General features: G+C 53.4%; 2 protein-coding genes across 2 annotated transcripts in view; one reads left to right on the plus strand and one right to left on the minus strand.

The window, feature by feature from the left end:
• Nucleotides 1-5,917, minus strand: part of Fkbp6 (FKBP prolyl isomerase family member 6 (inactive)) — a 31,067-nt gene extending 25,150 nt beyond the window's left edge. Inside the window, exons 1-5 of the mRNA XM_027948699.2 lie at nucleotides 5,861-5,917; nucleotides 5,670-5,787; nucleotides 5,214-5,303; nucleotides 4,274-4,476; nucleotides 2,256-2,375 (exon numbers count right to left, since the gene is read on the minus strand). Coding sequence (XP_027804500.2) covers nucleotides 2,256-2,375; nucleotides 4,274-4,476; nucleotides 5,214-5,303; nucleotides 5,670-5,787; nucleotides 5,861-5,917 — 588 coding nt within the window. The remainder of the gene's footprint in view (nucleotides 1-2,255; nucleotides 2,376-4,273; nucleotides 4,477-5,213; nucleotides 5,304-5,669; nucleotides 5,788-5,860) is intronic.
• A 392-nt stretch (nucleotides 5,918-6,309) lies between these two features.
• Trim50 (tripartite motif containing 50) lies at nucleotides 6,310-18,283 on the plus strand. The gene is made up of 7 exons (XM_027948698.2): nucleotides 6,310-6,448; nucleotides 11,251-11,663; nucleotides 14,835-14,930; nucleotides 16,228-16,458; nucleotides 16,549-16,571; nucleotides 16,797-16,921; nucleotides 17,646-18,283. The coding sequence occupies exons 1-7, from the start codon at nucleotides 6,310-6,312 to the stop codon at nucleotides 18,281-18,283; spliced, it is 1,665 nt and encodes a 554-aa protein (XP_027804499.2).
• The last annotated feature ends 1,917 nt before the right edge of the window (nucleotides 18,284-20,200 follow it).

Consider the following 20,200-nt stretch of genomic DNA (forward strand, 5'->3'; position numbering starts at 1 on the left):
AGAGGCGACTTGAGGGACACAGAGGGGAGGCTGCAGAAGAACTGGACGGAAGATAAGAAACCTCTCAGCTCAGCAAGAGGGAACAGTTATACACCCTCAACAACACAAATCCAATGCCAATTTTGAAAAGATAACCCATCATCAGGAGACCAACAGCGAGGACTACGGCCTCAACTTCTGTATTGAGAAGCCAACGTCAGAAGGCAAGAGATCATTCACCAGCGCAGACCATGGAGAAGGCAATACAGAGCGTCACCAGGGAAGCTTCAGAGGTCAGGCTCGGGAGGAGGGGCTGCTTGAAGTAGGTGGCTCAAGGAGCTTCCAAGTAACAGCACCTGCATCGACCTCTCCACAAGGCTGCCTGGACCTTCCAAGTCCACCTCACACTCTAAAGTGGCAGCATGTGATGTGCTCTTCCCTCCCCTCACTGGGGTACACTCACATATGCCTGATGCGGCAGATTTTGCCCAATATCTACTTCCCCACGTTTGACACTGCCAACTCATTCCATGCAACAACATGCTAATTAAAAAACATTTTGGGGGGCTTGAGATGTGGCTCAAGTGGTAGCGCGCTCGCCTGCCATGCATGAGGCACTGGGTTCCATCCTCAGCACCACATAAAAAAATAAAGATATTGTGTCCACCTAAAACTACAAAATAAATAAATATTAAAAAAAGAAAAAACATTTTGGGCCAGGGGCGTAGCTCAGTGTTAGAACATCTGCCTAGCATGCACGAGGCCCTGAATTCCATCCCTATCACTGCAGTTTCCCAGTTCCCATACAGAGGGTCTATGTAACATGGGTCTGGCCAGAGAGATATTTTTTAAAATACATTTTTAGTTATAGACGGACACAATACCTTTATTTTATTTGTTTATTTTTTATGTGGTACTGAGGATAGAACCCAGTGCCTCACAGGTGCTAGGCAAGTGCTCCACCACTGAGCCACAATCCCAACCCCAGAGGTATATTTTCACTGTATTTATTATTTTTGTGTGCAGAACTGGCGGTTGAACCCAGGGGTGCTTTATCAAGGAGTTACCGCCCCTTGTGAATCTTGTGAATCTTCTGCCTTAGGCTTCTGAGTGGCTGGGATTATAGGTGTGTGCCACCAAACCAGGCAGGCAGTGAGACAGAAGTCTTGGGGAGATTTCTGGAATACTTTAAAAAATATTTTTCATTTTTTAGTTGTAGTTGGTCACAATACCTTTGTTTTATTTCTTTATTTTTAATGTGGTACTGAGGATCAAACCCAGGGCCTCGTGCGTGCTAGGTTAATGCTCTACCACCGACCACAACCCCAACCCCTGGAATAAATACTCTTAAGGTAAATACACACCATACTCTCCTCCCCTCCCTTCTTACAATCGCCATGACCATGTGACCTGAAGACTGAGTGACCTTCTTAAGAGGAAAAAGACAACCAAGACATTCCAGGTGGGTAAGCACACAGAGGAGGGTAGGCAAAGACACGGAGGCGGCTGGCACCCTGAGGCCATGTGACTGCTACACCAGCCTTGCACTGCCTCCTTCACAATTCCCTTACATAAAAATTAAGTTTCCAGCTTTCAAAGTACTGTTTTTCAGAATTCTGTTACTTTCCACTGGATGCAAATCCTTCATAGCCTAGGCTCAGTATGCCAACGGACAGGGTCAGAATGCCTAGACTGTCTTGTTTGCCTCAGAGACTGGGGTACAGTTTGGTGCATGGAAAGTGCTCCTACTGTTTGTTGAATGAATGAAGCAGAAAAGGTCGCAGAAAACTGCTGTCAGTATAACCTGCACGGGGAGCATCATCATCAGAAGCTTGGTGAGAAGACAATGAGCCCAGAGAGCAGTGCCATCTCCACCAACAGAGGGACAGGAAGTGCAGAAGGCAACCAGGGTGCAGAAGCCAGGTGGGAGGATGGCAAACTGGGAAGGAGATTTTTAAAAATTAATTGACTTTAGTTTTTTTAGACAGTGGGATTGAATATTTTCAACTTCTAAATAAAGTGTACCCATAGGTAAGTGCAAAAATAAGTGGATAGTTATATAACAAATTTTCATGACCTAATGACACCCATGTGCCAGAGGGAGACCAAAACACACAATATCACCACATCTCCCAGTCATTAACCCCCGGCACGAGGACTTTCTTCAAGACTTTTCTTAACAGCTGCTCACAAAGAGCAGGGAAAGACACACGTTTTTATGCTTTTTAAGCAATGAAGTTTTCGAGATTTACATTTAACTTTCAAAGCATCCTTACCCGTTTATACCTCACTTTGGCATCATAGAAGCGATTTTGGCGGAAAAGGTAATTGCCAAACTCCCTTTCAGTTGTTGCCACTTTGAGTACCTTCTGAAGAGGAAATTGGTCTTGCTGCTCCTGAGGATCCAAAGAAAAGAATCCCCAGTAAGGAAGTCAAAAGCCACAATGCTACAATACAAGTGCATTGCAGCTGGGACCACGGAAACTGTGAACCCTGTTTACTCCTCCGTGTGCACAGAAGTCATCCCAACAGAGGCTGCGAGAGGTTACTATCACCACTGGCCAATTTTCCAGGCTAGAGCCAGAGGGAAACCGCAGCAGCTGACCTCAAGACGCTTACTGAGGCAACAGCATCCACAGCCTTAAGAACCGACGGAGCTCACCCAGCACGGACTCGGGCTCACAGCAGCACCTATCCAGCAAGCTTCACCAGCTCCTGGTTTGCTCAGAGCTCTGGTGGTCTTTGTGGTCATGATCCCAAGTGTCAGAATCACCCACAGAAGCCAGGAGTGGTGGCACAAGCCTATAATCCCAGCAATTTAGGAAGCTAAGGCAGGAGGTGAGCAAGTTCAAGGCCAGTCTTGACAACTTAGAGACATCCTATCTCGAAGTAAAAAATAAAAAGGGATAGGGGTGTGGCTCAGTGGTAGAGCACCCCTCAGTTCAATCCCCAGCGCCCACGTGTGCACACACACACACACACACACAAAATCACCTGCAAAGCCTCTTCTCCAGGCCCCCCCAGAGATCCTACATCACTACCCTGAGGTGGGTCCTAGGCACCTCCAAAAACTTATACTCTGTGGAAGATGAGAAAAAGTGAAATTCTTACTTGGAGCTCTGACAGTTTATGGAGATTCCATATCATATGGAAACGCAAAGCCTGGGAAGGACATCTAAGGGCATGTATGCAGTGTGCCACATGGTAAAGACATTGCGTATGATTGCTTACGGGACCTAAGCCCAGCATCTACCAGAAGGGGTAAACAGAAGGCTACAGGATAAGGTCAAGACTTAAGTTACATTGGGCGTAGTGGTGCATGCCTGTTAATCCCAGCGGCTCAGGAGGCTGAGGCAGAAGGAGTTCAAAACCAGCCTCAGGGAGAAAAAAAAAAAAAAGTCACTAAACAACTCAGTGAGACTCTGCTCTAAATAAAAAACAAAGTTGGACTGGGGATGTGGCTCAGTGGTCCACTGCCCCTTAGTTCAATCCCTGGTACTTAAAAAACAAAATAAAACAAAAAAAAAGATAAGTTACGAGGACAGTGACCACTCATCCCAGCTTACGCCTGATATCCAGGGTATCCTGCCCAGTTACCAGTGCCTTTCACTCTCCAGTGCCCTAAACAGGATCATAAACTATAGTCACCTTAGTTATAAGCTACCAATGCCTGACTCATTCCCTGTCTTTTAAGGAAAACCAGGCAAAGGGTGAATGAGTGATCAGCTCAACCTGTGAACCCACAGCCATATCTTGGCCCCGAACATTTATCTCAGAAAGACAAGACTAGGAGGTGAAGTCCTCTTCCACCACTGCCACAGTCTGGCTGGGCACAATTCACCTTTATTTTTAGAACACACACACGCTGCACCACATGAGCTCTTCAGGAATTCCCTCAGAGCCCAACTGCCAACACCGGCTTCCCAGGAGCCTCTCAAATCCCCACTCCTCCTGGTCTTGAGGACGATTGGCTGGGTCGCACGGGTGGAGCCAAAAGAGTCCCCCAATGAGCAGCTCCGTGGTCTGAAAGGGCGGGGGAAATAGCCCAATGAGCATCACCACAGAGGAGCCAATCAGCTGGCAGCTGGAAGTTTGCTGGGGCCACAGTGAGCCAATCAGCTGGAAGTTTGCTGGGGCCCCTTTGGCTGTGGCTCTCAACACACCACCACCATGCAGGAAGCCTGGGGGAATCTGGACTCCCAAAATCAAGGGCAGGCAGGCTAGCTAGGAGGACCACCCAAACAAACTCATCCCTCCTTCCGGAAAGTGTTGACACCTGTACTCAAGAACTTACAGCTGAAAGGGCACAAAACTTGTCTGACTCAGCTGAGTCCAGGAAGTCAAGCAGCTCAATCTCGAACAGGACAGTAGTGTTGGGGGGAATCAGGGGAGGACAGCCCAGCGTTCCATAGGCATAGGTTGGTTTGAACAGAAACCTGGCCACCTCCCCTCTCCGCATGCTCAGAAGACCCAGTTCCATACCCCAAAGGGTAATGTCTGAAAGAAGGGACAGAGAACTCACTTCAAGCTCACCCATCATCCTGTTCAATACCATCATCTCTTCCCCCTTCCAAGTCCATACCCCAAGCCTTCTGCATTGTGGTCCCAGCTACTGGTCAGCCTTGCTTCCTGTGACCCTCCCATTCCCAAACTCCAGCTTCTCCTCACTCAGCAGTATTCTGGCATCTACCTTTCCATCTGGCTCCTTCTTCCTGCTGTGTCTGCCTCCTCACCCCATGTTCAGCTTCTACCCCTAACTTACTCAAACTTAAGAGCTAATTTTGAATCCCCTCTTCCATGAATCCTTCTGTGATCCTCCCAGCTGAAACTACTCATGCCTTCATCAACCGCACCCACAACACTGCACATACCTCCCAGGCCCTCAGCCCACGGAAGTTCTTAATGGCAGTAATGTCCTCATTATCTGAGTACAAACTTTTATTTATTTATTTTGGTACATGTGGTGGCAAGCAAGCATCCCATGTTCATTTATTTAACAAATGAACAAGGATAAATGCCCAATGGGTAAGTGGGTAGGTTAGGATTCAAAGATAATCTCGCCAGGTAAGCCACCACCCAGGAAGCCGGGTCTTCAGGGGAAATGGGAAACAGAACATGGCTGGTTCACTAAAACGCAGCCTCAGAAAAACCAACTGTAAGAACCTGGGCTTTGGACAGTTTCCCATTCCTAAAACCTTGTGCGCCTTCTTTTCCTGCTCCCAGCCTGAACTTACCTTCTCCAAGTTTCATTAGCCTCGGAGTTTTCCTGAAACAATTAGAATCGAAAGGCTTGTCCATGTGCTCCAAATATCCAGAATATTTCACTAGGACAGAAGAGAGTGGTGAGGAAAACCCGCAAGACACCCTCACCAGCATGACCCTGAGTGTGCAGAGTTACTCCACGGGAACACAGGACTGCGTGAACTGGAGCTGCTGGAGACCCAGAGCCACAGGGGACTCTTGGCGTTGTGGACGCGGCTCTTGGGCCCCGGGGCTCGAAAGCTGCACTCTTGCGCCTTGGCGCGCTCCGCGTTCAGGGCAGCATGACGCAGAGGGCACATGGCATCCTTCACGGTCACCTTAGAGAGCGCACTCAAAAATTAATAAATTAAAAACAACAAAAAACACGTGGCCTCCTTCTCTCCAAAGGAAATGCAGTCCAAGAACACAGGACAGCCCTGCCCCCGTACCTAGCACCGAGGCGTCAGGTGTCACCAGGTCCCCGGTGCCCTCTCGGATGATGTCCTTCAGCACGCCCTGGTCTCCGGTAATGTCCAGCATCCTCTGACTCAGGCGCTGGTAGGGCGACTGGGAGAGTGAGAGAGGCAGACCTCAGAGCCCCAGGCCACCCTAGACCCCGATGCGGCGTCCTAGGCCCTACCTGGCCAGGGGCGTCGTCCCCTTCCAGGCCTCCTGGGTTCCGGGCGCTGCCCCCCATGTCCGCGCCGCCAGCCCTACGCGCTGCGCGAGCCCTCAGCCCACCCCAGGCTGCCCGCTGGCCAGGGCTCCTAGGTTCCGGAGGTTCCGAGGGCGGCCCACTGCCCCCTCATACCCGGCAGGCCGCTCCCGACGGCGGCGTTCCGCTCTGGGGCCACGTGAAGGTGCTCATCGCCTGGGGCCAACCGCCGCCAAAGGCCTGCACGGGGCAGGAACTTCACGGGCAGGGGACGCCCGAGGGCCTGGAGGGAGGGTGACAGCCACGCAAAGCACGACGGGCGCACGATAAGGGCGCGCGGGGCGTGGGGCACGTGACGGAGAGCGCGGAACACCACGGGGCACGTGACAGGAACTCGTGAGGACTTGGTAGGAATGTGACAGCGCTCGCGGAGCATGGGGGGCGTGGTGGGCGGCACAGAGCTAGGCAGAGGCACCTGGCGCGACTGGGCGCAGCCCAGAGGAGCAGGTTATGGGGACGCGGTGGGGCACGTGTCGGGCCGCAGGGAAGAACTCGGTGGACCACTTAGTGGAGGTGGGTGGCGGCTCACGTGGGGGAGCACAGGAAACAAGATGGAGGACGCAACTGGGAGCATGGGTGGTGCACACGGCCAGGGCAGGCTGGGGAGGGCGCTCCAGAAATATGGCCTCATGTTCTGGAGAAATTCAGGCCCTGGCCAAGACTAAGGGAGTACCCCCGGTTCTTGGCGGGGTGTGTGTGTGTGTGTGTGTGTGTGTGTGATAATTTCTCATGCTGTCAGAGTCCTCGAAATCTCTTTCGCGGCATAAAGGAGGATGGACCCTTGATCCTCATTCCTTGGGTCCTTTCCCTCTTGCCTTCTTTATCCCAGGAGTTGGGGGAAACGTGAACAAAGCCTTTGTCCCCTTGTTCCCTCCTACTGCCCTTTGGGGAATAACTACTCCAAGAGTGGCTGTAAAGGTCTTTTCACTTACCATCTCATCCTCATCCTGCGGTTTCTTTTTAATCCTTTTTAATACCACTTTCACCCAGACCCAGCCAGCAAGGAAAACCAAAACAAAAAACATGCTCTTGTGGCCAGATGCATCAGACATCTCTTGGCTGAGTAGTTGAGTTTGGTCTCCTTGAGCTGAGATCCAGGTGTTAGGAAGATTGCATTATTTACTGGACACCCAGGGAAGAGTTCACCTCCAAGTTCCTTCACATAGTTGGCAGAATCCAGATCCCTGCTAGAATCCTCCCTTCAGTCCCATGATGTGTGTGGCTTTTTTTCAGAAGCAGCAACAGTGCAACCACTTCTTACAATGGTTGGGCTCTTGCCTCTTTTTCTTCTGCATCTCTCTCTTGACTTCAGCCGTTCAAAGTTCTCTTCTGTTAAAGGCTGATGTAATTAGACTGGGCCCAGGTTATAGACCTGATTTACCTCTGCAGGGTGGTTCCTTTTGCCATAGAAGGTAACATTCACAGACTACAGGAATCAGAGCGTGGGTATCTTGGGGCCGTACTGCCTCCCCCAGTTTCCCGGGCACCACACCCTCCTGGGTCTCTTCTTCTTCCTGACCTCTAACTATTAACAACCTCAGGCCAGTCCTTGGACTCCTGGCCATCCATTCTATTTTTTCAATCTCTGAGGGATTCCAACCATCCCCATGGATTTTTTTTTTTTTTAAAGAAAGAGAGAGAGAGAATTTTTAATATTTATTTTTTAGTTATCGGCGGACACAACATCTTTGTTTTGTATGTGGTGCTGAGGATCGAACCCGGGCCGTACGCTTGGCACACTACCGCTTGAGCCACATCCCCAGCCCCCCCATGGATTTTTAACATATGTTCCTAACCATAGGTACCCAGCCAGAAGAGGGCCTCTTCCGAACTCCAGAGTTCCAGGATTCTGTTTCCAGTGGCCTGTTTCAGTGACAGAAGTGTGAGGTCAAAGTGTGATCCCCACACTGGCAGCATCGGTGTTGCAAGGAAACTTTTTGGAAATGCACATTTTTAGTCCCATCCGGGTACTCCTGAAACACCCTCTGGGGGCGGGACCCAGCAATCTATTTTAAGGCTGTATGTGATTCCGTTGTTGGCCGGCTGTCTGCAGACCACTGAGCTACTCAGGCATCTGACCCCAGATTTCCCCGTCTCCTCTTTTTTTTTTTTCTTTTCCTTTTTGTACTGGGGATTGAACCCAGGGGATGCTCTATCACCAAGCTACTTCCCAGCCCTTATTTTTGAGACGGGGTCTCATTAAGTTGCTGAGGCTTCAAACTTGTGATCCTCTTGCCTCAGCCACCCAATCACTAGACTTAGAAGTGTGTACCACCGTGCCCAGCTTGCTCTACATCCAATGTTGTTATCAGCCATTGACATCACCATCCACCCACCAGGTGCTCAAGGCCCTGTGATCCAGTATCTTGTGTGGCAGCCACCATGCTGTTTTGAAAGTATAAATCACTACAAAAGTAAACATCTCGCCAGGCGAGGTGGCACACACCTGTAATCCCAGTGGCTCGGGATTGAGGCAGGAGGATCACCAGTTCAAAGCCAATCTCAGCAATTTAGCAAGGCCCTTAGCAACTCAATGAGACCCTGTCTCTAATAAAATATAAAAATAAGGGACTGGGATGTGGCTCAGTGGTTAAGCCCCCCTGGGTTCAACCCCCAGAACCCCCCCCCAAAAAAAAAAAAACACCATGCAGCTCTGTGAGACCCTCTTAAAAAAATAAAAAATAGGGCTGCGGATGTGACGCAGGGGTCAAGTGCCCCTGAGTTCAATCCCTGGCACTCACAAAACAAAACAAAACAAAACAAAAATCTATCCAATAGCTCCCACTGCCCTTAATGTGAAATCCAAACCTTTGCCCTGACCCTTCCTGATGACTCCTCTGACCTCATTTCCTGAGGTTCCTTCTGCCTTATGCTTTTGCTACCGATTCCCTCTATCATGTGTCTCACAAATACCAAGCTCTTTGTGGCCTCAGGGCCTTTGCACTTTCTAACCCATTGCCTGGATTGCACTCCTGCAGCCTTTCAGGCGGCTGGCTTCTTTTTATCCTTCACCTCCTTGTGTGAGGCTGTGAACTTGAGCTGGGCACCGGCTCTAGGCCATAAGACCAAACCAACGTTGAATTTAGTCATAGTAACAAGTTTTGGTTGGTTGTAGGAGGTGCTGCAGCCAATTTTAATTAATAAAGCTGTGTACAGATTTAACATGATAAGCTGTGACCAGGTGAGTAGCCCATTGTTTTCTAAGTCTCACTTCTGTGTTATCCCATAAATGCTGTCAGATGACATTGGTGGTTGGAGTTCCCAGAACCTGCTCTGAGAGACACTGGGTTCACAAATTGTTTTTGTTTTGGTTTGCTCGGGTGAATTCTACTAAGGTTAATTGGCCTAAGGAATTTTCTTTTCAACAAGCTCAACTGTCCCCTCTTCAAAGACACCGCCCTGCCTCTTTCTAAAATAGTCCTTCCCACAAGCGCCTCTTCATTCCCTGTGTTCACCACTGTTTACTTCCTGCGTGGCGTTTCGCTCCTAGATGGTGTGTTTATGGCCTTATAGCCCCCCGCCCTCTGGATGAGACACTCCAGAAGGTCTTGCTTTCTGCTAAATCCTGAATTCCCGGATCAGCGTTTGATACATCACAGGTGCTCAACAAATATTTGTTGAGTTAAATAAAATGAGCCTTCTCCTGCCTGTACCAGGCCTTGGTCTTGCTGGTCAGGGGGAGACCTCACCCCACTGGCAAACCTGGAGCTCAGACCTTGTTGAGACTGAGTCTGTTCTTCCTGTCTTTTCCAATTAACATTCCCCCATACCCACGTAATACATATGGTAACCATAATATTCATTAACTGCATCATAGAATATCAGTTTCTGCTGGTGTGGTGGTTCATGTCTGGAATCCCAGCCACTTGGGAAGCTGAGGCAGGAGGATCTCAAGTTCAAGACCAGCCTGGGCAACTTAGTGAGACCCTGTTGCAAAATAAAAAACTGGGATGTAGCTCGGTGATAGAATGTCCTTGGGCTCAATTCCCAGTACCAAAAAAAAAAAAAAAATCACTGAGCTTCTAAAACCTTGGAAGGCCTCACATTTTATAGGTTCATAATTGAGTGATATTGAAAGAATCAGATGTAAAATACTACAATCCTGTGTGACTCTGTCTATGAAATTCAGAAACGGGCCCCAAGAGGATATGTACGAGTCAGGATGGGGCTGTCCTTGTTCAGGTGCTGGCCAGGAGGAGACATAGGGAGCCCCTGGGTATTGGGAATGGTCTCCTTGATCTTCCGAGTAAATGTATGTGTGCGAGATGTACAGCAAACTGCTGGTTAGGATTTTATTAAATTACACCTCACTTTAAAAATCTAAGCAAATTAAAACACTTTCAAAAGGCTACGAAAGGGACATTCAGAAAGCAGCCGGTCACAGCGTGTGTCTGTCCCTGTTTGGGACTGGTGGGTGTGGAGGTGCGCCCTCCTCCATCTCCACTCCTCCCGGCTCCTGGCCAACGCAGTACCTGAAAGCTGAGGTTATCGGAGTGGCCGGCAGAGGCTGACTCCCCAGTCTCGTGATGTGACCCAGTTTCCACCTGATTCTGAGTGACCTTGGAGACATTGGGACAACATTTCCCAGTATTGCTGGGAAAGGGGAGGAGGGGAGGAGGGCAGGGGCAGAGACCAGGCAGGGGAGCCGGTGTCCAGCTGTGGCCCCGGGTCTCTGGGGAGAAGAGAGCCGTGATCAGCCGCTGCTGCTGGCGTGAGGTCCTCATGGAAAGCCCGGTGGCCGGTGAGAAAGCAGGTGGGCAGTGTTAGGCCCTCTGCTGGTCACTCTTCTTGGGGGGTGGATATGAGGTGGGGACAGAGCCCTTCTAGGTCCCCAGCTCTTAGGAACAGTGCTGTTGTGAGACCAGGCGGTCTGCTCTCGAATTGTCTGAGGGCGCCCATTATACATGCAGCTTTCTGGGTACCCTGGAGACCCCTGAAACAGAATCCCTGGACCTGGGGCTCGGGAACCTCTAGTGTAACTCAGCTTTCTTACCAGCAAGTTCCAGAACTGACCCAAGGGGTGGGAGGGAACTTAGTTTGCTTTGCCATCCGGTTCTAGTCCAGGTACGTGGGACCCAGCAGGACAGCCCCTCCCGTGTTTACTCAGATCTCAGTGGAGACGACGAACCTGTCTCTCCAAGTGACCTTTTTGGTTCAAGCCCCTGTTTCACATGTGAAACGGGGAAACGGAGGCCTGAGGTGCTAGTGGGTCAGCCTGGGATGCAGGACTGGCGCCCCTCTAAGAGCCCAGCAGCCTGCAGGGTCAGTGGCACTGGGAGGCGGAGGGCGAGTGGAGTGTGGCTGCTGTGTTTCAGCCCGGGCAGCGTGCGTGGCGTGGCAGGTGAGTGTGCCCGCGCTGCAGGACCAGCTCCAGTGTCCCATCTGCTTGGAGGTCTTCAAGGAGCCCCTGGTGCTGCAGTGTGGCCATTCCTACTGCCAGGGCTGCCTGCTGTCCCTGTCCCAGCACCTGGCCTCGGAGCTGCGCTGTCCCGTGTGCCGCCAGGCGGTGGATGGCAGCAGCTCCCCCCTCAACGTCTCCCTGGCTCGAGTCATTGAAGCCCTGCGGCTCCCAGGGAACCCGGAGCCCACCGTCTGCCCCCACCACCGAAACCCACTCAGCCTCTTCTGCGAGAAGGACCAGGAGCTCATCTGTGGCCTCTGTGGCCTGTTGGGCTCCCACCAGCACCACCGGGTCACGCCCGTCTCCACTGTCTACAGCCGCATGAAGGTGCGAGGGGAGGCTGCTGGGGTGGTGGGGGGGGGGGGACTGAGGAGCCCCGCTCCTGTGCTCACTGGTGCCACCACCTGGCATGGTCAGGACGTAGTCCCCTGCAGCTCTGCCCTGGGGATCGCAGCCCCCAGCTGCCACGTGCAGCCCGTTTCTCCGCTTCTCCTCTGCGCCCTGGTTTGTTTCTAGAGTGTTCTGCTTGCATGCCCAGGTGCGTGCAGGCAGAGACCGTTTCCTCCCTGGTGTGTACCGTGCCTGGCATGTGACGGATGCTCATGGTGTGTTTACTGAATCTGAATTCCAGCCCTGGTGGACCCTCTCCCTGGATTTGCAGACCGTCTTTGAGATGAGTAATGACAGTAGCATCTTAGGTCACTATGTTGATCAGAGGCAGTTCTCTTTGCCCGGCTCCCTCGCTCCTTAGAGGGATTCTCTTGTATTTACGACTGAGAATCAGAGGAGGGAAGGGGGCTACCCAAGGTCACGCAGCTTGTAAACTGTGAGTCTAGGACCAAACCGAGGTCAGGTTTCCCCCAGGAACTGGGACCCCACTCATGCTGGACAAGTGCCCTGCCCCCAACCCCACTCCCAGCCCAGGCCTTCATTCCAGTGCTGGTAGACTAAGAATAGGCAGGAAGGAGGGCGCTTGGCACAGCGGCTGGGAGTGAGGGGGGGGGCAGATGCCTGAGGGCTGCCGGGGATCCAGGTTGGCTGCTCCGGGCAGCGTTTCTTTGCTTCTTCAACCCTGGAAGACAAATGGGAAACGTGTCCAGGACTGGTCAGGTGTCTGCCAGCCCCTTCTGCCCCCTCATGTTGACTGGTCACAAGTCCACCTACTTGTGCTCGGAGCTGCGCTGGCCTCTGCCTGGGAGCCCATCAGGGTCTGCGGAGAGCTCTGTGGTCTCGTGGCAGGCGCTTCCTGGAGGAGGTGCACTGCTGACCTGAGACCTGTACCACAAGGCCAGGCAGAGGAGGAGGGAGCATCCCAGGCAGGAGGACGCATCCAGAGGGCCAGGAGGTGTATCCCGGGGCTCCCCAGAGGCCACAGAAGTCATTCCATAGAGCTGGAGGGGGCGTGAGGGGGTGGCGGGGGGTGGAGCCTGGAGAGCAGCCTGGAGTCTGTTCAGAGGCTGTCATGGGTGGCCCTGGGGTTTGAAGCAGGGTGGTGACAAGGCCAGACACCTGCAGCTGGAGGGCAGATGGGAGTGTGAGGCTGAGGGACAGGAGGACGTGGGGGCAGCTGGCGGTGTGGGTGCGGCAGGAGGGCATCTGGGAGGCCAGAAGGACGAGGCCTGAGGCCTGGGTGGGTGGGGGAGGAGCTGAGTTGGACCCAGCTCCTGCTCTCCTCTGACACAGAGGAGTCGGAGCCCAGGGTGGTGACGTGCTGGGGTGACAGATGTGCAGTGGTCCACATCTGGGTGGCAGCTGCAGCCACTGAGGAGGAGAAGGCCAATCCAGGAGAGACTGAAGAGGGAGTGCCCAGCGCACACCTGGGCTTAAGAGTCAGGGAGAAAGCATGAGGGCCCTGAGGAGGTGACAGGAGTAGGCGGGAGGCTGAATGTGGCCTGGGGAGGAGGAGGTCAGCTTGGGGGTGGAGGGCCCAGGTGAGATGGCCTGGGGTCCCTGCAGCCTGGGGGTGGGAATTGTTGAGGTCAACAGAGCAAGCATGGGCGTGGGGAAGGAAATGGGCTGGGCGGGGGTCCTCCCTGGCCAGGGTAGCCCAGCTCAGCTCCAGGTGTGGGTGTGGGATCTTCCACTACCAAGACTCCTCCTGCAGCACAGGTGCAACCTGGTGGTGCCCACCTGACCCCTTCAGGTGTTCTGTTTCTCCTGCTTTTGATCCTTGCAGTTACTGATTTGCCTTGTGTCCTCCCCCTCTGGCCCAGTCTCTCTGCCTCAGGAGGGTGACCACTGGACTGCCTTCTCACACCACCAAGAACTCTGTGGACTTGTCATCCAGAGAAAGGACACTATCTGAGCACCACACACTTGCTTCATTCTTACTTGTGCTTGGGAATGATGGAAGCCAAAGGCCCTGTGTGGCCCCTGGGCACAGACCAGGATCCAGACAGTGGTGCAGGGTTCCTGGTTGGCACCACAGGGCTGAGCCAGTACAGCCCAGAAGAGTGTGTGTTAGCCCCAAATCTAGGCTGGCCCAAGGCTGCTGGGATGATTCTGGAGCCCACAGGGTGTGGGAGTCCCCAGGTTCAACCTGGGCCATATGAGCACCATTGGTCCTAGAGCTGGTCTCACTGGGGCCAGCCTCTTTGTGACAACTCTTGATCCAGGGCTACTTCTGGACATGCTGGTGACCAGGAACTTACTGGTAGTTCCCCAGCAGGCAGTGTTTAGTGCAAGGAGCGTTGGCTTCGGGTTGGCCCTTGACGCTCTCAGATGGGGTACAGTGACTTTGGGTAGCTATACTGTCTCAGAGAGAAGCTTCGGGTCACAGCGAGGAGAGCCCTCGGATCTTCTCCACCCGGGGAATTCCTGCTGCTGCTGCGGAGTGTTCTTGAATACTCTTACCTATTTAGGGGTCAAGGTACCTGGCTATCCCTGGTCCTGGTGCCAAAACCTTGGCCTTGTCGCTGATGCCAATCCAATAATGAGGACATGGTTTTGAGGAAAAGGAAAAAGGTTTATTGTTTTGCTAGCAAAGGAGAAGCAAGGGGACTCCTGTCCCAAAGGCTGTGATTCTGCCCAGCATGGGAACAGGGGATTTTTTTTTTTTAAGAGAGAGAGAGAGAATTTTTTTTAATATTTATTTTTCAGTTTTCTGTGGACACAACATCTTTATTTTATTTTTATGTGGTGCTGAGGATTGAACCCAGTGCCCCCGCGCATGCCAGGCGAGCGCGCTACCGCTTGAGCCATATCCCCAGCCCAACAGGGGATTTTTAAAGAGGTGATTCAAAGAAAATGAGTTTAGGGAGAAGAGATCAGAGAGAAGATCAGGGAGAAGAAGGTCAGGGAGAAGTTTGGGAAAAAGAAAAAAAAACATGTAAGTTAAAAAGTGACAAGAGATAGTCAAAGCATCCAGTGAGCCCCTGTTCCGGCCCCACTGGGAACGCTGGTGGTCATTGGTCCTCCCAGGAAGAGAGCCCCTGGGCGGGGCGAGGAGCAGGGAGGGTGGTGGCCAGCTGCTCACAGGCCTGGGCTCCTTGTCTCCAGGAGGAGCTCGCCACCCTCCTCTCTGACCTGAAGCAAGAACAGAAGAAGGTGGATGAACACACTGCCAAACTGGTGAACAACAGGACCCGCATCCTTGTGAGTGACCTCTCCCTTGCCCTGGCCTGGGACCAGGCTCCTCTTCTGCAGAGCCAGTCTTCTCTTTTTTTGGGGTGTGTGTGTGTGTGTGTGTGTGTGCTGGGGATTGAACCCAGGGGGCTCTACCACTGATCTACATCCTTTTTTAAAAAATATTTTTTAGTTGTTAATGGACCTTTATTTTTTTAATTTATTTTTATGTGGTGCTGAGGATAGAACCCAGTGCCTCACACATGCTAGGCAAGCGCTCTACCACTGAGCCACAACCCCAGCCCCATACATCCCTTTTCTTGAGATAGGGTCTCACTAAGTTCAGTGGCTTAAGGCTTTGCCAAACTGCTGAGCTGGCCTCCAACCTGTAATCCTCCTGCCTCAGCCTCCTGAGTTGCTGGAATGACAGGCTTTTTTTTTTTTTTAACCCAGTGCCTCATGCATGCCAGGCAAGTGTTCTACCACTGAGCCACACCCCAGTGAGCCCAGTTCTAATTCTTTGTCCTTTACAGAAACCCATACCTGCCACACAAAGCCAAGTTCAAAGCATTCCAGGGTGGGGTGGGAAAAGTGCAAATCCTTCTGGAGGAATTCTGCCCAGTTGTCAGGCCTGGCTCCAAGTTGTCTTTCATCCTCTGTGTCCTTGGGGCTGAGATAACCCAGGGCTTGAGTCCCCTGAGATAAACTGCCCAAAGCTTGGCATGCCTCTCCTGTCCCCTGATGCTTGACCTTGACAGTCTGTCATTTGTGCCCTCCCGGTAGCTGGGAGCAGAGACCTGGAGAGACCAGGAGCCTTGGCTCTGATTTACCTAAACTACGGGCCCTTGGGGCTGGGGGTGGAGCAGGGGCAGGAGGGCAGACGCAATCTCCTTCCTCCTTGCCCTTGAGAGGAGTGCCCTCGCTGGTGGGAGAATGCAGGGTCCATTTTCTCATGTGGACCCCGTGGTGAAGTTGTGTGTACATGTAATGATTAAAACAGGCAGAAGTAGGCCAGGGTGACCTCAGTAGTGGGGCGCTGGCCTGGTATGCAGGAGGCCCTGGGTCCACCCAGAACCCCAGGAACAGGTGGGAGTGGAGCCCTGTGTTTGAAATGGGAGCTGGGGCTCCCCTCAGCAGCTGCTCTCCCCATCAGCCACCTCTAGGGGTCCCGGGCACACCGTGAACTACCTGGCAGGGGTCAATCCACGTGGCCTGCGAGGCTGGCCCCAGTTGGGAAGGCCCAGGAAGGTCCTGGGGATACTGAGCCAGCTAAGCCAGGCTGCTGAGCTGCGACTCCTCTCCCTGTGACCTCCTCTCCCTGTCCCAGAATGAGTCGGATGTCTTCAGCTGGGTGATCCGCAGCGAGTTCCAGGAGCTGCACCACCTGGTGGACGAGGAGAAGGCCCGCTGCCTGGAGGGGGTAGAGGGCCACACACGTGGCCTAGTGGCCTCCCTCGACATGCAGCTAGAGCAGGTCCGGGGTGCGCGTGAGCGGCTGGCACAGGCGGAGCGTGTGCTGGAGCAGCTGGGCAGCGAGACCCACCATGAGTTCATCCGGGTGAGTGTCAGGGAGTGTCCTGGGGCCTCCCCTCCAGACAGCCTGGCTTGGCTTCTGCATATCCAGCACCTGCCCCTCTTTGTCTTCCAGAAGTACCACTCCGTGGCCTCCAGGTAACCGGGACAGCTGTGGGAGATGTCAGCCAGGGTGTGGTGGCTGCGGGATGGGCGTCTCCTCTCCATTGGATCCCTTTCAGTATGACCAGTGTCCCTGTAGGCATCTGCCCACTCTGGCTCTATCCAAGCCCAGGGGAACTGGGACAGCACTGTGAGGGACTCGCCTGGGGGCTTCCCACACTGGACAGAGGGTAGGCCCATCTTGTGACCTGTTGCTCACAGAGCAGAGCTCCAGCAGGCCCGGCCCCTGGAAGGCTCCTTCAGCCCCATCTCCTTCAAGCCGGGCCTCCACCAGGCCGACATCAAACTGACTGTGTGGAAAAGGCTCTTCCGGAAAGTTCTACCAGGTGAGGCCCTCGCCTGTCCTCCCTTGGGACTTCCACCAGGGCTGGCAGCAGTGCACTGACTGCAGCTGAGAGCACCTGTGCTCCAGAGAGCTGAGGGACGGTCTGGTGGGGCACTGGTGAGCGGGAGCCCAGCTGGCCCGGACTCCGGGTTCAGGGCCCTCATCTGTGAAGAAGGGCTGCTGACCCCACTTGGCTGGGCTGCGGAACGGACGTGGAGGGTGGGGGTGTTAAGGAGTGGTGGCTGTTTCTGACAAACAGCTTAGAGTCACTTAATGAATCCTTTTATAAGAGCAGGCTCTTGTGTAGGGACGCTCAGTCAGACTGATTTTATCCTTTCAAAGGCAAAGACAGGGCTTATGTAAAGGAGAGCAATCTTGCCTTGGACAGCAGGTGTGGTTGCACACTTGGGGGAAAGCTGATTAGCAGGTCATTAGCAAAAAGATGGGCTGGTGGGGGCTCCTCCTGGGGCCCACTGAGGAGGCGGCCACCGCCTCCTGGTGCTTGCTCCAAGCCTTCCAGGCCCTTCCCACAGCTCCTCTCCCTCACCAGACTCCCTGGCTCCCAGAGGCCACCTGGGATAGGCGAGACAGGCGGGCGCATCAGCCCCCTCTGGGCCGGGATCACTGCACAGCCTGGGGCGGGCTCAGCTGCTGTCTGGGGAGCTCAGCACCTGCCTGGCCTTCCCGTGTGGCTCAACCTCAGGCCTTCTCTGGTCTCCCTCCAGCCCCGGAGTCGCTCAAGCTGGACCCTGCCACCGCCCACCCGCTCCTGGAGCTCTCCAAGGGTAACACCGTGGTGCAGTGTGGGCTCCTGGCCCAGCGGCGCGCCAGCCAGCCTGAGCGCTTCGACTACAGCACCTGCGTCCTGGCCAGCCGGGGCTTCTCCTGTGGCGGCCACTATTGGGAGGTGGTGGTGGGCAGCAAGAGCGACTGGCGTCTGGGGGTCATCAAGGGCACAGCCAGCCGCAAGGGCAAGCTGATCAAGTCCCCCGAGCACGGTGTGTGGCTGATAGGCCTGAAGGAGGGCCGGCTGTACGAGGCCTTCGGCTGCCCGCGCGTGCCCCTGCCCGTGGCTGGCCAGCCCCACCGCGTCGGGGTCTACCTGCACTACGAGCAGGGGGAGCTCACCTTCTTCGACGCCGACCGCCCGGAGGACCTGCGGCCGCTCTACACCTTCCAGGCCGACTTCCAGGGCAAGCTCTACCCCATCCTGGACCTGCGCTGGCACGAGCGGGGCAGCAACTCCCTCCCCTTGGTGCTGCCCCCACCCAGCGGGCCTGGCCACCTCGCTCCGCAGCGGCCCCCCAAGACGCAGGGCCGCCCTGCTGCTCCCTGCCCACAGGCCCATCTCGCTGGGCCCTGAGACTGGGTTCACGCGGTGACCCCCTCGCTTCCTGGAAGATCTTCACGCCTGCATGAAGGTAGAGGGGTCGTGGCCCCTTCCCTGTCATCCAGGGTTATCAAGGCCAGCCTGGGAGTCCATGAGTCCCACTGAGCAGCTGTCCCTCCGGTACTCCTCCAGCAGAGGGCGAAAGCGCTTCATCATCTGCGGGAACTTAAAGCATCTATTAATGATAATAAATTCTTCTCACTCTCTTTAAATGGGCTGTATTGGTCGTGCGTATTGCCAAGTGCGCAAGTCTTTTTCTTTTTTGTGTTTTGTGGGTGCTGTACATTTAACCCAGGGTGATTTACCACTGAGCTACATTCTCAGCCCTTTTTATATTTTTAAGAGAGGGTCTCCCTAAGTTGAAGATGTCCTCAGAACTTTCATTCCTCCTGTCTCAGCCTCTCTAGTTGCTGGAATCATGCCTAGCCACGTGCTTTTTTTTTTTTTTAAAGCAATTCACCTGCAGCCCTGCCTGGTTTGAGTCCACAGGATGTTCCATTCCTCAGCAAACAGCCTTTTATCTGCAGGAGAAATGCAGGCCCAAAATGCCAAAAAAAAGGAACTTAAGTGACCCCAAAGTGGGGAGACTTTTGTGACACACAGACCAGATCCCAGAACTCGGGGAGATAAGGGTAATCTCCCCTTACCATAGTCTGTGAACAGATTCCAATTAGAACTGGTCAGCATGGGCCCAAGAGACCTAGTTATCCAGGCACAGTGGGCATTTGAACAAGACACGCCCCCTGATGTCTTTGGGCTGTCAGAAGTCGACAGGTGGGCCTGGTCATGACTCTGGAAACTTCCTGAGACCCCTGATAAACGAGGGCAGGTGGGGTGTACCACCTTTCTCCAGAGAGGACCTACTCTTCTTGAGAATGTCCCCCTTTCCCATCCACTCTAACAAACTTGTGCCTGTTACTCAAAGCTACGTGTCTGAAATCCTTCTGGTAGGATCGAAAGAACTGGGATGAAGAGTGACCTCTGCGGCTGCCTTGGCTGCGTGGCCGACCTCTGCTCCATAACAACCTGAACCTGGAGGGTCCACATCCTAGCTCTGGGGTCACGGTGGGTCCCACTGGAGAGAATATCAGGTTCTCTGAGACACAGCTACCTGGGGCTGCCAGGGCCTTCTCGGCTATTATGTGGAAAATGCCCATTGAAAATGAAGCCATTGAGTACACATAGAGGAAAATAGGACAATTAACACAGACGTGTAAGCAAACACATTTGATCAGATTTTAATTTGAAAGCTTATTGGTAACATTTGTGTCCCTAGATCTAGCCATGCGTGAAATAAATTATCCTCATCTCCGGGAATTCCTATTTGTATGAGCAAATAATCATCCTCCCCTTTTTGTTTGCTTTAATTGGCTACAGTTCTGTCCCTTGCAGCCAAAGCAGTCTTGACCAAAGGGGAGGTCCCATCGATACTGAGCAAGAGACCCTAGGCCTCATCCTTTGGGACGACAGGGAGCTTTCTCTTCCACATGCAGCAGTAGGCAAGCATCTGCAGAAGCTGCCAATGAGCTTTGGCTCCTTTCGACTTCCATGCCCTCCGCTGCCCACTCTTCTGCAGTAGGGGATTTGCAATTAGTTGTTCGATATCGGATCCGTTTGTGCTCTTTCACATTGTTATCATGTGCTTCCCCCCAGTCCTAGGGATTGACCCAGGGGTGCTGTACCACTGAGCTGCATCCCAAACTCCGTTTTAGACGGTTTCACTAAGTGGCTGAGGCTTTCCTCAAACTTGTGATCCTCCGTGTTAGGTCCTTAGGCCAAAGTAACTCCATTTGAAAATCAGCACCTGCCCACCCAGGCATGACCTTCCCAGTAGGTCCACCCCTAAAGAGTCCCTAACTCCTGGGTGATAAATCCAGCCTAAGATTGGGA

This window comes from Marmota flaviventris, chromosome 19 (genome assembly GCF_047511675.1).
Source record: "Marmota flaviventris isolate mMarFla1 chromosome 19, mMarFla1.hap1, whole genome shotgun sequence".
Classification (NCBI taxonomy): domain Eukaryota; kingdom Metazoa; phylum Chordata; class Mammalia; order Rodentia; family Sciuridae; genus Marmota; species Marmota flaviventris.